Here is a 17,653-nt window from a genome sequence, read left to right as displayed (position 1 = left end):
GCCCATCATCCACTAGCCCTTCCCGCGTCCGCCTCCCCTCCAGCAAGCCTGTTCGTTCTTTACAATTAAGGGTCTGTTAAGTTTTGCCTCCTCTCTTATTTCTCCCCTTCCCATATGTTCATCTCTTTTGTTTCTTAAATTCTAGATAGGAACACACAAACCTTTAAATCAGTTTTTGGGCAGTTACCACTTTATGAAAATTAACACTTCATTTTAAAGTCTTTTAGCTTCCCTGAGAAATGTTGTTCAAGAGATTCAAAGAAGAATCTGATCACAAGGTACTAATTAGAGCATCTTCATGACATAGGATTCCCATAGAGGGACCACATAGACAGAGCTAGAGCAATAGAGTCCTTCATAAAGTCCAGTATCAAATTCACCTGCATCATTGTTAAATGAAAAATAAAAAGGGGACCCTAATTTATTTTTCAGTTTTTCTGTAAGTTCAGACATTATAATAATGTTTGCCAAAGTTTCTTTCAAGGAAATATCTAAGCTGTCCAAAATTAAATTGCACTGTACCTTTGACATTTGAGTTTAATGTTTGATTCATTGCCTTATTGCATGCTATTCCCAAAGGCTAGTGATATGTAGTGACTTGTGATTTTGCCTCAGTATAAATTTCACTTTCTTAAATTCTGTGGTGGGTATGTAGAAACAAGTCAGTACTTGGTATCGGCTTCGAAGTTCAGCTTTGCTGTTCCTTCCTCTCATCTCCTCTGCAGGAACTCTACAGAATTGAAAAACAAAGCAAAAACCAAAGTACTGCTTTGCCATATTTCATGAATGAAATAAAGAGTTATAATAGTATTCATTAATTTGGAGATTTGTTGAGGTCTTAGGACCTCAAGAATGTCAAAGACCCAACTGTACTCTGTTAGTAGCTAATCAGAGCTATCCATCCTTAAATATTTTCCCTTTATTTCCCTTGGTTACTGAACCTGTACAAATTTATCTTCTGGAGAGCCATGTTTTTAATAAAAGAAAACTTGTGGTAAAAAGGGTCATATCCCATCAGTGAAAGTATTTACTCTTTAAAATATACAGTTTCAGATCACTCATGTTCTGGTTTTCCTTAAGAATTTGTTATGTGCTCCTAGGTAAATTACGCATTAAACCTTTCAGCTTTGAGAGACATTAATATATCTATGTATTTTATTTAGTCTCTTGGATTTTTAACTGATTGGGTTGCACCTTCATTTCTCCTAGAACCACCAAGACCCATTGCTCCTCCCCAGCTGCTTGGTGTTGGGCCTACCTATTTGCTGATTCAGCTAAATGCTAACTCCATCATTGGCGATGGTCCCATTATTCTGAAAGAGGTCGAGTACCGGATGACATCAGGGTCCTGGACAGAAACGCACGCAGTCAATGCTCCAACTTATAAATTATGGCATTTGGACCCAGATACTGAATACGAGATCCGTGTTCTACTTACAAGACCTGGTGAAGGTGGAACGGGGCTCCCAGGACCTCCATTAATTACCAGAACCAAATGTGCAGGTAAGACTGAACAGCAGGCCCCTCTGCCTCGTGAAGGGATCAAGCATTAGACATTTAGTATAAATGCACTATTAAATGTTCTAATTACTTGGCACATGAAGCAGTCACACTAAGAGTTCTATTGAACTTAGTAAATTGTAGCTTTATGTCATAATTGGACTAATTTAAGAGCAGTGTGTTTCTGTTATTATTCAGTATTATGATGAATTCATAATCTTTTCTTGAGCGGTAATTTTGCTCAGCCTGCCTGTATTCAGTCCAAAATCTCTGACAGATGCTGGTGAAGTATCATTACCATTGAGAGAGGAAACTTCGGCAATTCAGCAAGTGCTGAATACCTTTCGGCTATGTGGAGATTGTCTCCCTTGGTAACTTTGTTATGGGCAGTGCAGAGGCCCTATCTGATAATGTATTAAAAAGTTATTCTGAAGCTGGCCTTGGTGAGATTACTCCCTTACTCAGAAAACCTGACACCCAACTCTACAATATACAGAGACTTGTTAATTGCCCTCCCGGTGCCTGAAACAAAGTGATGAAAATAATAGCACGAAACAGGAAGGAAGGATGAAACGTGAAATAAAAAGTAATATATAAATATACATCCCAGTTCCTAATTATACCATGTTGTTATAGTGGGAGAAATTGTTAGCTATTTATCAAAAGCCACTGAAAAGTTTAATTGTCTCTGTTATTAGAGAGCATTTTTAGTGTACTGTTTATTTTATTATTGAAAGTAGCTTAATTTTTAGTTTAGTTGGAAGAGCCATATTTTAACCATCAAGTATTATGTTGAAACACCTGCAGAGTTAGTGCATGAATCTATGTGTCCTGAACATTTAGTGATTTAGGTTCTGAAAATTGAAAACTAAGACTGTAGAGACCTATGAAAATGTAAATACCTATAAAATGTCTTTTGTTTCTTGAGCATGTGTTTGGCATTTATAGTATTTTTGTTTTTACAATATTCTGGGGCTGCTCACCAGGAGAACTGATCTATAATCAAAGCAAAACCCATGAAATTACCTAATATACTGTCATCTTTAAATATTTTAAGTTCTCACTCAATTTTAATATATTAATGTTTATGTATAAATCTTTGAATATTTATATTGGAAGATGCTCACTAACAGGGAGTTTAACTGCTCAATTATTAATCGGAGATTTAGACAACAGAGAGTTTACTAATTTGTTCTTTGTTTCCGCGTTCTATGGTTGGGTAGGCAGCTTGACCTAGAAGATGTTGGTTTGAAGTCCCCATGGCTCAGCCTAAAGCACACAATTTGCTTTTTAAATTTTCTTGCAGCTCAGTCTTTTTATTCCAGGTATGTGGCAAAGTATTCTGATTGTAGGTGACTTTTCTGAGGGAGAGGTAAGTAGACTCCACAACCTTAGCGAGTCAGAGAAATAATTTAAAGAGGAGACACTGTGGACATTGAGGAATAGCTCACTCTGTCTTCCAAAATTAAATTCCCCATGTTAACATAAAAAGATGAACAAAGAAATTCATTTTACTCAGGATATTGCCTATACGTATTTCCTAATAAAAGTATCTTTCCTTCTACATTTAGTCTTTATAAAGTATATACAAATTAAAATAATGAAGAGTAATTTACTATTCCAGTGTCTTCTTTTTGATTTCTTCCCCCCTCAAGTGTCCCCCCCCCTTTTTTTAAAATTTCCAGCAAGTTAACATACAGTGCAATATTAGTTTCAGGTGTAGAATTTTGTGATTCATCACTTACATACAATGCCCAGTGCTCATCACAAGTGCCCTCCTTCATCCCCATCACCCTGTTTCACCCATTCTCCCACCCACCTCCCCTCTGGTAATCCTAGGTTTGTTCTCTATAGTTAAGAGTCTGTATCTTGGTTTGCTTCTCTTTTTTTCTTCCCCCCATATTCATTTGTTTTGTTAATTAAAATCAACGTATGAATGAAATCATATGGTATTTGTCTTTCTCTGACTTATTTTGCTTAGCAAAATACTTTCTAACACCATCCATGTCATTGCAAATGGCAAGATGTCATTCTTCTTTATGGCTGAGTAATATTCCATTCAATATATATCACATCTTCTGTATCCATTCATCAGTCGATGGACATTTGGGCTCTTTCCATAATTTGGTTCTTGCTGGTAACTTCTTTTTGACTTCCATGGCCAAATTTCTTTCTTTTAAATATCTCATCTGTTTTCTTAGTTTTTAAAGGGTTTCATCAAAGCAGACCATTAAAATTTAGCAGTGCCAAACAATATATTGTTAATATAATGTGATTTTTGTTTAACCAGGAATTCCTTGAAATCGGTTATTGATGTGTGAGCCAATGGAGACTGCAAGTATATGAGGTTGTGTTTTAAAGCTAGTTATGCTGTATTAAGTGGAGAAAACAGCATGTTAAGGAGCATTGATTTATCCCTATTGAATGCTTATGCTGAGAATGCATATTGACTGTAATAAGTAAAAATATGACTATAAAGTGTTTTGAGGTAATTTATTTTGAGAATAACCTTATCTATGTGGGAGGGAATAGAGTAAAAATAACTTACACTCATAGTTGCTTTCAAATTTATAAATGTCTTGACATTTTGGAATTACGGTGCTCTTTTCCTTCTAATTCTTTATTTGAGAAACATTTAATCTGTGGGCCCTTTGGCATAAAATGGTGTCAAGCTCACTGACACTTGTAGTTTTACTTCCCACTGTAGAAAGTTTATTTGTTTTTAAAACTATCTTTTACATGTGTTGAGTCTTTGTCACATATGTTTCTTCATTTATAAACATCCTCAAAAGATGTGTTTGGTGCATGTTTTTATGGCCAAGAAAAGTGCTTAGATTTTCAAATACATTGTAGATTTGAGAAACTGGTTATTGTTTTATCAGAAATGTCTATTATTCTTGCTCTCTATTATTAGAAAAGGGAGGAGAGCTTATGAAAATTTATATTGTGTTAATTTATAAACAATCTCTGAAAAGCCGAAATTGTAGATAATTGATAAGTATTGTATATCTAAATACAAGCTCAGTATTGATGGTGAAAGTATGATGTCATCTACTTCCCTTCTTCAAGATGCATACTCCTTTCTCCAAATTTAAGATCTCTCAGCCTTAACCAGCACCTCTGCTGGCCTCAGCCTGGTATCCTATAACATGAAATAGAACACAGCTTATGCTAACTGTGATAGTAGCTGGTATTTAGTAATGATTTCAGAAGCCTAAAGTTTTTTCACAAGCTGTGGAAATGATTCCTTTGAAATCCCACTAGTAAACTTTGAAAGAGTTCCCATTTCATTCTATTAATTTCTGCAAGCTCTGCATACTGGTTCTACGTTCCATTTTAATCAAGGGTAGGAGAATGCCACACTGAAGTTGTAGTATTAATATCATATGGTTGAATAAATGATTATTATGACATAGCTATTTTAATACACCCTGCATGTTGACAATCAGGAAGCCTTAAAAATAAGTAGAAGAACTTCTCAGCTATGTCTTTGTGTCTGAAATAAATTTCACATGAATTTCTTGTAAAATAACAAACAAATGAGGATTATTTTCTGCCTCTTAGAAATTCTGTTGTTTTGGTGTATTACAGAACATTCTCTGACTACCGAGTACCAATCAAAGAGTGAATTCATTACACTTCATTATGTTAAAGATCCCATTTTAATATTTGTAAGTCATTGAAATTTTATTTCTGGCAGTAGTAAATTTTATTTTCTTGGCAGAAATCTGTCAATAAATAATTTTAGAGTAAGTTAGTCAAATGGTTTTATTTGTGTGGATTAACAAGTAAATTTTGTATTTTAAAATGGAAATGTAGATTTTCATAGTGAAGTATTGATTATTTTTGTTTTATAATCAGCATATGAAGTGACTCCATCATGATACTTTATTTTCACACCTGTGAGGTAGATATATTATTTTACCAATTTTGTAGCTGGTTAATCTAAGACTCAGTGAAAACAAAGTGAAACAATGACTTTACCTAATGTCAGACAACTGGGCAACTAGGACTCAAAACACATTTTCTAGTATTTGAAAAGCCTGAATTCTTTTCACTCTTTCTCCTAGTATGGGTGATTTTTTTTCTCTCCCATTCAGAAGAATATGGCATGCCTCAATGAAAGTATAACAGGTAAAATCTGGGAGGAATGTATATTTTTACAAAAGAGTATCTGCACGGCTAACTTATTCCCTGAGGAACATAGTTAAATGCTTGCCACTTCACTTTTATTGAAAAGCACAATTTATTAGTGAGCTTAACACTCAAATATATGCTGTGTGTTAAATGTTTTAAGCAGTTGAAGAGGTGTAAAACATTGTTTTATTTTATCCTTTTCTGAAAATGCCCTGCCTAGTTGCCAAAGCTATTTTTTGTTTGTTTGTTTTCTTTCTAAAGTACATTTAAATCATTTGGTAAGTGTAATTACCTGCTTCAGGGTCTCTCAAGTTAGAAGAGGTGGTAACTACAGCCTTTGGTGGCTGTGGTCTCCTACGCTTGCCTCATGCTTCTCTATTCACCTGAGGGGTATGATTATTGCACTGTTAGCTTACAACCTGACCCATGTTATTGTTCATATAATGCTTCTTCAGGCATTTTATGAATAATAAAAGGTATAAATGTGAAGTTGTTTTAAATGGGAAGTAATTCAAAAACTCCATTGAACAATCAAAGAAAGTATGCTTGTTTTTTCTCTGTCAATTTCCTCTGGGTATACCATCTGGTATAGAAGCTTAAGAAAATACAGTTTCTTTTTCTCTTATTAAATGGAAATAAAGTATACCATCATCAAAAATTGTCTTCATTGCATGCTTTGGCAATTGCATGTTAAAATTGCTCTTTTAAATTGCCTACTGCTTCTGGGTAGCCCATTGTGGCACTGTTTTATGATTAACTGACATTTTAGCACATCTCCCTCATAGGGAAGGTCAAGAGTTCAGGGTGTCCAGAGCGTAATATATTTACACAGTTGGGAAAACTACTTTTTACTCTTACACTCTTGGCAAGTTTTAGTGAAACATGTAGATCTACGAAGCATTGACGAGGAGAATGTGTTATTTTAGAGGTAAACATTTACTAAAAATGCATTTTTTTCTCTTATAAATCCACAATGGAAAACAAAACAATACTCAGGCATATTCGGGAAATTACAAGGTGAGGAATTAAATTTTGGCCTTTTGGCTATAGCTTTGTCAGCAAAATGGAACCATTTATTGATTTTTACTGTGATCTAAGATAGTTATCAATCACAACGACTAGTTATCATTGAATCTCAGCCTTGAGGTTAAAACAAAATAAACAACTCTTAAAAGAATTTGTATGGTTTAAGAGCATAAGGATGACATACTTTTTGATTTGAATTGAAGGCTTATAATTAATGCTTGTTTTAATTTTTTTAAAGTATTAATTTCTTATATCTGATATTTATACAGCTTCTTTGTTTTTGAGCAAGAATTTCAAAAGGCATTGCTATAAATATTGAAGTAAAAAAAAAAAGCTACAGATAAAAAGCCATAAGAAAAGTCATGGAAAATAATTCTTCAATTTTCTTAGCAACTTTCAAATATGTAGTATAATATTATTTAATATAGTCACCAACTTGTGTATTACATACTCATGACTTATTTACATCATAATTATGTTTGTATTTGTTGATCCCCTTTACCCATTTTGCCCATCCTCTTACCCATCTCCTCTCTGTCGACCTTCAATCTGTTCTCTGTATTTATGAGTTTTGCTTTGTTTTTTTCATTTGGTTTGATTTTTAGATTCCACATATGATATCAATCATATGGTGTTTGTTTTCTCTGACTTATTTCACTTAGCATAATACTTAGCATAATACACTTAGTTCTGTCTGTAATGTTGTGAATGGCAAAATTTCATTCTTTTTATGGTTGAGTAATATCTGCACGCACGCGCGCGCGTGTGTGTGTATACATGTGTATAAACCACAATTTCTTTATCCATTCATCCATCAACAGACACTGGGTTGTTTCCATATCCTGGCTACTGTAGATAATAGTGTAGTGAACATAAGGGTGCCCATATATTTTCGAATTAGGGTTTTTGTTTTCTTTGGTTAAATAACCAGTGGTGGAATTGCTGTATCATGTAGTAGTTCTATTTTTAACTTTTTGAGGAACTTTCATACTGTTTTCCATAGTGGCTATACTAATATCCATTCTCATCTATGGTACACAAGTGTTCCCTTCTCTCTGTATCTTCACCAACACTTGTTATTTCTTGCCTAAAATCCTTTTTTAGATTTCTTTCCTTTTTATTCAGAAAAACTTTTATTAGCTTCTTTCTTTGTTAGCAGCACGGGTTAAGTACTAGGTCTTCAAAGTTATATAAGCAATGTCTTGCACTTAAGCCCCTTGTAGTCTTGAGGGACAGACCTATAAACACGGAGTGAAATACAAAATGATAGGAATTTAGGAGAAGAAGCTGTTCAGAGTGTTTAAGAGAAGCTGTCACTAAGAAAGGATGGCTTTAAAACATGAAAGATGGGCCTTAAAACTTGACTTTGAATTTTTAAGGCAGGAAAAAAAAATCAGAAAATAGAGTTAAAAACAGAGGAAACCTATGTTTAACCCATTTATAAATACCATTGATGTTTTTTTTGGTTCTGAAAATAAGGTAGAGCTTTGGGTAACTCTGGGCAGTGGTAGAACTGAGCCGACAGGTGGCATGTGGCCAGGTCTAAGATAATCCAGACTGCTCTCCAGTTACATTTTAGAAGAAGACTAACATTCCTAAATTTGCTTTCAGAAAGATTATTCCATCTCTATGGAAGATGAGTTAGAACTAAGGAAAGATGGAGGCAGAGTGACCACAAAGACATGCTTATAATAATAAAAAAATTACCCTGGCCATAGTTTTCTCTACAGCATGTCTCTCATCTTAGATCCAAAAGAGGATATCTGTAAATTCCTGGGTCATATCGTTATTCTTAATCAAGAAAGTTCCTTTTATTAAAGAGATTTTAAAGACCTTTTAGGTGATCTAACTTTATTGTTTGGTTCACTTTTCTTTTTCAGATAAGTTGGTTGTCCAGTGTTATTAATATGCATGAAATTTCCATGACATGACACATTATTTTAGAGGAGAAAATTGTGTAATATTGCAGAGAAATTCAAGAGCTACTGTGTAGTTGATGGAGTATTGATTTATTTCATAAATTTTATTGAAGGTCAAAGTTGTATACGTTGTTGCACTTAAGAGTGCAGAAGATATAACATTCATAAGACAGGATTCCTGCTCTTACGGAACTGACAATCTAGTGTTAGAACCACAATAAGAAGAAGAATGTAGTAAGTGGTATAATAGAAATACAAGGTACTTTGGAAATCCAGGGTTGAGAAGGATAATTTCTGATTGGAAAATAATTTTTTCCAACAGTATGCTTGAAAACAGTATCAACCTTTCTTTTCTGAAAAGAGCTGGATTAACACTTGTGATGAATGAGCCTGTAACATTATCCCTAATTCCTTAACTGTGGAACAATGCATAAAACAATGCACAGCCAATAGTCACCATATGGATGATTTGCCTTCACTCTTTCCTTTGTATCAACACATAGGAAAAGCATATGCCCAGATGGAGGTATTAAATGGAAACTATAAGTCACACCCTGATTTAAATTATCAAAGAAATTCGTTTGGTTGTTTTGAATTATCTGGGGCCCATGGATTGTAGAAATGTTATTGTAAATTTCCATGAGAGATATATATATATATTTTTTTTTTCCCAAAATTTCCATAGAGAGAGGAAGGGAGAGAAAGAAAGAGAGATTTAGAATATAATCAGTATTTTTGTTAACTCTTCCAATGGTCTGTAATGCTAGGAACTCCCAGCATAAGGTTCGTGAAAGTTGAACAATTATGAAATCACTTTTTCTACTAAGTCTTTTGTTTTTCACCTCAGGCAGGGGGTGTACAGTTGACCATACATACAGTTCACAGCACATTTCCTGATAGGGTACTTGATTAGTAGCTGTATAATTAATTAAATAGAGTTGTGTTGCTTTCAGCTTAAAATTGTCGTCTTCTGACTTAACTTTGTTGCCAGAAAGCATTTGGTAACCAGTGAAAATGACACTTTTTATTTATCCATAGTACTTTGCCACATGCTGAGTCTGTTAACGGTATCATTAAGTACTCTTTTTATTGGCTTCATTTGTTTTTATTGAATTTTGCATACTACAGTAAAGCTGACATGTGGAAATGATTTAAATAACAGCATCGGTCCCATTAAATGTCCTGGATTTCCCCTCCAACCCTAGGTCTTTTATTTGATATTGGGGAATAGAAATAAAAATAAAATGATGTGTTAATAATGTCTTAATGATAATGACACAAGAGTGTCTGGAGAAGAATATGACCTAGGTAGAATTAAAAAGCTATGGATCCAGATAAACACTTAGGGATATGTTAATTATGAAAATGGGTTCCAAAGACAACCTGTAAGTTTCAGACCTCTCTTAGATGGTCACACTGATGCATATAGACTTACCCTTGATAGTCTTCCTTTTTACCTGGAGAACATTACTCCGCTTTTAATTATCACTCCCTGTTTACTTCCTTATTTGACTTAGAATTTATTTTCTTTGCTTTGGAATAAGGAAGAAAACTCTTAAATGAGGTTCTGCCCCCTGCCCCTGCCAAAAAACAAAAAAAACAAAACAAGAACAACAACAAAAACAAACATGTGTCACATTTTGTGGGGCAGAGTTGGTGAGGAGAAGTATGGCCTTCATGATTATTTTGGAACTCACTTACCCAGACTCTTCCTAGTTATAATTAGTGTTTTTGGAGAGTGTTAGTCACTCTGTACAGTTTCTTGTATAGAAAAAAAATGACTCTATAAAGATGTATCTCGTTATTTTCATCATTTAACTTGACTCTTAGCTAAATCTGAAGTTGGGGTCATCACAGAATCTCACTTCCTGGTCTTCACTGTCTTCCTACAAGATATGGTCTTATTATAGCTAATAATTGCTGTAGCGACGCTCTTCGGTGCTCTTTCCTGTCCGCCAGCCTGTATATAAACTGCAGAGGGGATAAAGCATATTCAAAGGAAAGAGATAATGAGTGAATTCTAATCTGGAGTGTTGTAAGTTGTATTATACTTTGTGAACCTGATAAAAAATGAACTTCAAAGGGCAGAAATTCATGCCTTTCATGTCACCCTAAGCAAGATCTGTGCATATTCAGCTGTCACTACATATGATATGGCCTAGAAATCATTGAGTGATGTCCATTTTAATTGTCTTAGCCAAATCATAGGGGTAAAGTTTGAGTTGAAATAACTCATGTGTCATTCTCTAGCTTGGTTGCTATTTCCCACGTACACTTAGTCCTTCACAATGAAGAATAATAATCATTCAGAAAAATAGTTTGTTTTTACCTGTTACCTTATTTCTAAGTAGGTATTATATTCAGTCGTGTTATATCCACCCTTCAAAATTTACACACATCATGCATTTTGTACTGATGTTGCATGTGCCTCTGTACTAATTTATTATCAAAACAATATATATAGTAGGCTCCCCTTCTAACAGTAATTAATTTCTGTACCAATTACTAGGTATTCCTTTAAGTCAAGAGCACCTGAAGTACTTGCTCAACACTCATGGTAACAATTACTGGAAATCATAATATTTGGGTTTTCTAGAGATTTTTCTACTCCATGATAGACCTTAGAGGTGAATAAAGGAACGGGTATCTAGTATTGAAATATAAATAGCAGTAGTCTTTGCAAAGTTTTCATTAGATATTTCATTGATTTTTATCTATTTATTTAAAGATTTTTATTTATTTTATTTGAGAGAGGGAGTGGGAGAGAGCATCTGAAGCAGACTCCGTGCTGAGTGCAGAGCCCAGCACAGGGCTTGATCCCACCATCATGAGATCCTGATCTGTGCTGAAACCAAGAGTCAGGCGCTTAAGTGACTGATCCACCCATGGGTCCCTAGAAACTGTTGATTTTTAACTCCTTTTTTGCCACTCGGTAAATTATAACAATATAGGGAATTTAAGAAAATGTTTAATTTCTCCAATACTAAACAATACTATCTTAAGCTGTCATTCATCTTCTCACCTTTACATGGTGGCATTTTAAAGCACAGTGCTTTTGGGAAAAAGCTATTGTAATTGCAAAAAAATTGGTATATTGATGAATTTGTGAACTTGGACAAGTATGTTGGAACTTGCTCTGTAATTTAAGAACTGTAAAATGAAGATGACAACAGCTCTTCTCTGTCCCGGTAGATGCCATCATGAAGCACAGTACTGCTGTAGAGTATGAAGCTTTGTCCTTTTAAATCAAAGCAGTCTGTCTATATCAGATTATTAACATAAACTCTCTGATGGGTTGGGCTGATGGTTTTGTTTTCCTTGATGATTTAGTCAATGAATTCTGAACCCCTACCAGACAATGGGAGAGCTAGACATAAACTAGTGAAGAGAAGACAATATTTCTCATCTGTTTTGTTTTTAAAAGCAGTTTCAACAGGAAACTTGGTTAATATGGAGATAGACCACTACTAAAAAGTGACAGGATATAGAAAGCAACTCCTTATTCTATTCAGTTTCACTCCATTGGGGTTGTTTATTTTTCTTCTATGTTGCCATCTCACATTAAACCCATCAGAATACAGAACAATGCTTGTTTTTGGAATCAACTGGGAGCAAAGGTTTTCTCTGAATCTTCCTTCCAGCTGTCTCAGATAATCCTTTAACTTCTGTCTCCTCTTTACTTCTGGCTTAATCTCCACTGAGAGAAAAACTCATTTTTAAGGCTAAGTTTCATCAGTAAACCTGTTACTCTTGAAAAAGATCAGCTCATTGAATTAATGGTTGTTTTTAAAGCTTAATTGAACTAACTTAGGTTTTCTTTAAAAATTTTGCAATCAATTTTAACAGTTTGGACACTATCTTAAAAATGACATTTCTGAGGAATACTAAAAAAGCAGAATCATTATTCTGGAGTTCTCTTTCTCCTCTCTGGTGAATTCTGCAGCAAATACATGTGTGTGTGTTATGAATGGGCGTGCTCTGTAAAGCAACCAGCCCCACTCTCCATCGGAGGAGAAAAGGTGCCAGGGGTGCACTAACTATCCCTAAGCTTATTATTATTTTTTTTTTTAGAAGCCCCTTGCTGGAAGTCCCAGATTTTGTAAAGACTCCATTAGAATTCAAACACCCAAACTGTTTTTATAAATTATGTATAACAGAACATCATGCAAAATTTTGCAAATAGAATTTTTTTGAAGAGCACTTCTAATGGTATAGTGTTGATAAAACTATTGTTATTTTTGTCAATGCAATATTATTTTTCTCCATGCCTCTTTATTTTTCCTTTAAGTTGTAAGTGTAGGACAGACACAGTTTTACATTCTGCTTATTTTACTTGCCACCCTATTAATTAATTTCTGTGGAACATTCTAATCATCATTTTTAATGATTGCATAATATTCTATTGGAACTTTGTACTAGAATGTATTTAACCACTCTTTTGTTACTCAAATTTTGGACTCCAGTGATCGGCCGTTGTACATGCTACAATAAGAATTTTGCACGTATCATTCTTCTACGTGGCTGAAAAATTTTTGACGCATATTGCTCAATTACTTCGTAAGTATGATATCAATGCACTTTACTGGCAAGTGCAAGGACATGCATGCAGCCATGAAGTTTTTGTACAAGAAAGTACTTGAGAATTAATCAAGTCCAATTTCCCCATTATTACCATTCTGCACACTTGGATACCGTTGTGAACTGATTTGATCAGTATCAAAAAGCTGTTTGATGAGGAAACCAAGACTATCATTGCTATTGTACTTTCTTGCTTTCTTTTACATGACTGTCTCCTATGTCCCAGACACTGCCTTAAGTGTCAGATATTCTAAGGCAAAGACTCTGATCTGTAACTTCTCGAAGTCTAAGGAATCATGGTCATAATAGTTCACATGTAGTGAGTACTTATTAAGTGTCAGGCACTAGTATAAACTCTTGGGTGCAAATCCAGGCTGCCTGGGTGAATTTCTGTGCAGAGCTGCCTGGAGAGGTTAGAAGATGGGCATGTAGGTACATAATTAGACTGATAAGTGGTATAATAGAGGTGCTTTAGGCTCTGGGAGCACAAAAGAGCCTTGAAGTATGAGTAGAATTTCATTAGGCAGAAGACTCTGAGAATTAGCAGTTACAAGTTAAGGTTTGTGAGTCAGTTAAAATCTAGATTAAAAACTGGCTGTAATAATTACTGTTGGGCAAGTAATTTAAGTCTCTTTAATGTTTTATACTGTCATCTGTAAAATAATGATCAAAAATTGAAACTTCCTAATTTGATATTTGTCAGATAATCAGTGATGTGCTAAAGCAGAAAACTGATTGTTAAATTTTTAGGAATTTTGCCAGCCAGTTGTTAAATTGTTATTAAAAATTATACAAACTTAAAATAATGCCAGTTATATTTTGTACAGAAGTAATGTGTAGTCAAGCTTTCTACTTATTTTAATATATTGCACCATTATCTATGTTCTTCCAGCTATTTATGTCTATTTTATGTGTATGATGGAGATAATATATGATGATACACTAATGCATATCTCTTCTAGTTCGGTCTTAGGAAGCTTAAAAACTGTAGCCAGAGTGTTACAGCATGGATATTGGCAAATGCAACAAATCAGAGCTTTTTCCCTCACCACCTCCTCTATTTTCTGGAGAGTCAAAAACATCCAAAATGTTAAATATTTTTGCACACCATTAGAAACAATGCTTGGAGAAATACTACTTAGCACATTAGAAGCTCACAATAAATATTAGCCATTACTACATTACTACACAATAAATATTAGCCGTTTCATTAAAAATAGCTCCTCTCTGATATTTCAAAAATTATAATTTGCAGAAAATCTAAAAGAATTATTTGGTGAATACCCATACATCTATCACTTTAATTTACCTTTCTTTATATTTGCCATATCACTTATCAGTCCACCTATCCATTTTTTATTTGTCCATCTGTCCATCTTAATTTTTTCACTAGTACATTAAAATATTTTGTTGTAGGGAATGATTTTTAAAAGAATAATTTTATTTTCTTTAATTAAAATGTTTAGAATGATCCGGGGTGTTTTAGAAATATTTCCCTAGTGGGGCTTCTGGGTGACTCAGTTAGTTAAGTGACTGGCTTTTGATTTCAGCTCAGTTAATGATCTCAGGGTCCTGGGATTGAACCCACATCTGGCGTTTTGCTCAGTGGATAGTATATTTCAGAATTCACTCTCCCTCTGTCCCTCCCCCACCTCAAGTAAATAAATCTTTTTTTTTTTTTTTTTTTTAAAGGAATATTTCTCTAGTGGTGGTTTAGGAAAAGGATCGAAAGATTTCAGGGAGATTAGAAGGCTGTTACCTCAGTGTAAGGAAAAATTGATCGGTGCCTGAACTGAAGCAGTAGAGATAAGAATTCCAGTGAGGAGACAGAGTTGAGATTTGAGAGATGCAATCAGTCAAATTTTGTGACATATTGGAAGTGAATTGTGGCTTGGAAAATTAAGGTATAGTGTGACGGGTCTTAAGTTAAACCTTGGGGAAAATGTTAGAAGTTACCATGTTTAGTTTATGCAGTAAGATATCAGGTGTAGGCAGTTAACATTCCTGGGTCTACAGGTAAGTAGAGAAGGTATAGAGCAGGATACAAGGATTTGGGTGTCATCATGCTTTCATTCATGGTGTTGGGAGTCATGGGTATGCTCTTCTTGAATTAGAAGCTCAAGTATGTCTTATTCAACAACATGAAAAAATTATACTCTTTTGGGGGGAGAATGTACTATTATACTATTTTATACTATATGCATTAGTATCTGTCCAGATTTTTCAAACTGTTAATATTTTTGCAAAGAACCAACTTTAAAATATACAGTGTTTTATGTTTACAAATACATTAAGCTTGTTCAGTGTATTTTAGAAAGACTGATGAGTTTGTCTAATTGTGATATCCTTAGATGTAACTTAAGTGTTCCCCATAATGGGCAGCTCAGAGCATTATGCCAAGGGCAGAATCAAAATGTGGTTTACTGTTGGTTTTCACCAGCTGATTCTGGGCAAACTTGCAAATAGGCTTATGTCTTTTGAGTTCACTTCTTTTTTTCTTTTTAATGTTTTGTTAAGGCTCAATCCCAGGACCCTAGTACCATGACCTGAGCCAAAGGCAGACGCATAACTAGCAGAGCCACCCAACTCAACCCTGTTGAATTCACTTGTATCTTCTTTTCTCTATTGGTCGCTGACCTCTCATGGTGCCTCCCTGCAAAGATTCATGGTGCTTTTCTGCAGGAAACCCCCACACCATGACAGGAGAGGGTCATGTGTACTAGGGATTAACAGCAGTGCTGGTGTGCTCATTTTCTGCAAAGCTAGTATGGGATAGTCTTGAACAGATATCTTACTAGAACTTTGAGTTCTAACAACTTGTTCTCTCCAGTGTTGTATCAAATTCTACACTTGAGTTTGTGAGCTAAAAATAATTAGTCTGGATTGTTTAAACCTTTAAAAGAGAAGACTCTCTAGGATAAAGTTAAATATCTAGACTATCCAAGGATTTTTCCCCCAGAGATGGAGAATCGAGCACCTCTCTATTTCAGCGAGGAACAGAAAATAAGTGCTTCTACTCTGTCAGATTTTAGTGGAATGTTCTTATAAGCTAAAACGTAGGTCAGCAAGATTGAGACTATATTATAAAACAGCACTACAAATATCATTTTAAGGAAATGACTCCACACTTGCCTGTTATCAAAACAAAAATGGGTAATCTCTAGTGATTCATTCCTTAAATGATTCATTAATCTTTATGTAATGTTCATTACATGGGCTAGTTAAGTTGGAGTTCTACTTTTTTAGCTGACCACTTTTTCTTTCAGTTACAATATTTTTGTAATTATAATTTTGTAATCTTTTTTAAAGCCATGTTTAGTCTAATCAGTTATTTAGTTGTGTGCAATTTTAGTAAAAAAGACTCTCACAATATATTTTAAATTGGTTGATCAATTCCTTTGTTATATTTTAACAAGACATGGGTATCTCCTCTAATATAAAATTGGCTATGAGAGAAGGTGTCAGATTTGGAAATCTGCTAAGCTTCTGGAAATATGTTTTGACAGAAATATGTATACATATATTTGTAATAATAAAGTTAAAATTGGATAATAGTGGTATTATCTTAAAATTAAGAATTGATCTGATGAAGCAGTTCTTCTAGAGTTAGAAATGTTCTTTCAAAAAATAGAAGGGCATTATTACAGTCCTTTCATAGACCAGTCATCAAAATTCTTAAAAAAACAGAGAAATAAATGTGTGCCTATGTTAACAGAACAATGAAACAGAGCTGCTCCTATATTACAGATAGTGCATGATATTTTAATTTTCCTGGGGGCAATAAAGCATTTGTTATATTGTGGTTTTCAGCAAGGAATAGTGCATATGTCTTCAGTTAAAAAATATATATATATTTTCAGCTTGGACAGGTGGTATTTAAGGAGTTTGGAGTGAGAAATGGTTTGGCAATGTAACAAGGCACATTACAAGTGCCTACCTTGAAAGGAAAGAAAAAGAGATAGACATTTTCCATTACTACCTACTGTTAAGGTGCCCGAATTATCCTCTAAACAACCTCATGCTTGTGGCAATCATCATGCACTGTCGTTTTTTGTACTAATATGAAAGTGCAATTCAGTCTTTTTGACAAATACTGCATCCCTTTTGGCTTGGCAAATTTTTGTCACTCAAACCCAGTTGATGTATAAGTGGGTTGTAACATGCTGGCTGAAATGACTTTGGATTAACTGTATTGAGGAAAGTAAAATTTTACTTAAGGTGTTATTTTTCTATTCCCCTGTCTTTCTGTCCTGACCCCATTCTGCCCTCACTCTTGCCCTGAGTTTAGATTCAGCCTTCTTCCTTGTTCTTTTATAAGCTGTATCATTATACCAAGGAAATATTTTACAGTGAGACTGGAGGTAGCTTTTCTTAGAAGTGTGTAGTTTGCTTCTTTGTTTTATTATTTTTCTCAATTACATGTGTACACATGTATCCATGCACACCAGTGTACAATAGAGGGATTCACAAAGTTTTTGCTTTCTTTTGAGGAC

General features: G+C 34.4%; 1 protein-coding gene across 6 annotated transcripts in view; it reads left to right on the top strand.

Moving 5' to 3' along the window:
* LOC111147617 (protein tyrosine phosphatase, receptor type K) overlaps nucleotides 1-17,653 on the top strand; it is a 556,451-nt gene that overhangs the window by 324,065 nt on the left and 214,733 nt on the right. For all 6 annotated transcript variants that reach the window (XM_022503780.1, XM_022503779.1, XM_022503782.1 and 3 more), the window contains exon 7: nucleotides 1,210-1,503. In XM_022503780.1, the coding sequence (XP_022359488.1) occupies nucleotides 1,210-1,503 (294 nt within the window). The remainder of the gene's footprint in view (nucleotides 1-1,209; nucleotides 1,504-17,653) is intronic.

The sequence above is a fragment of the Enhydra lutris genome, unplaced genomic scaffold, assembly GCF_002288905.1.
Source record: "Enhydra lutris kenyoni isolate GAN:26980312 unplaced genomic scaffold, ASM228890v2 scaffoldscaffold17, whole genome shotgun sequence".
Taxonomy (NCBI): domain Eukaryota; kingdom Metazoa; phylum Chordata; class Mammalia; order Carnivora; family Mustelidae; genus Enhydra; species Enhydra lutris.
Note: the sequence above shows the minus strand (reverse complement) of the source record. Positions and strands in the feature narration are given on the sequence as shown.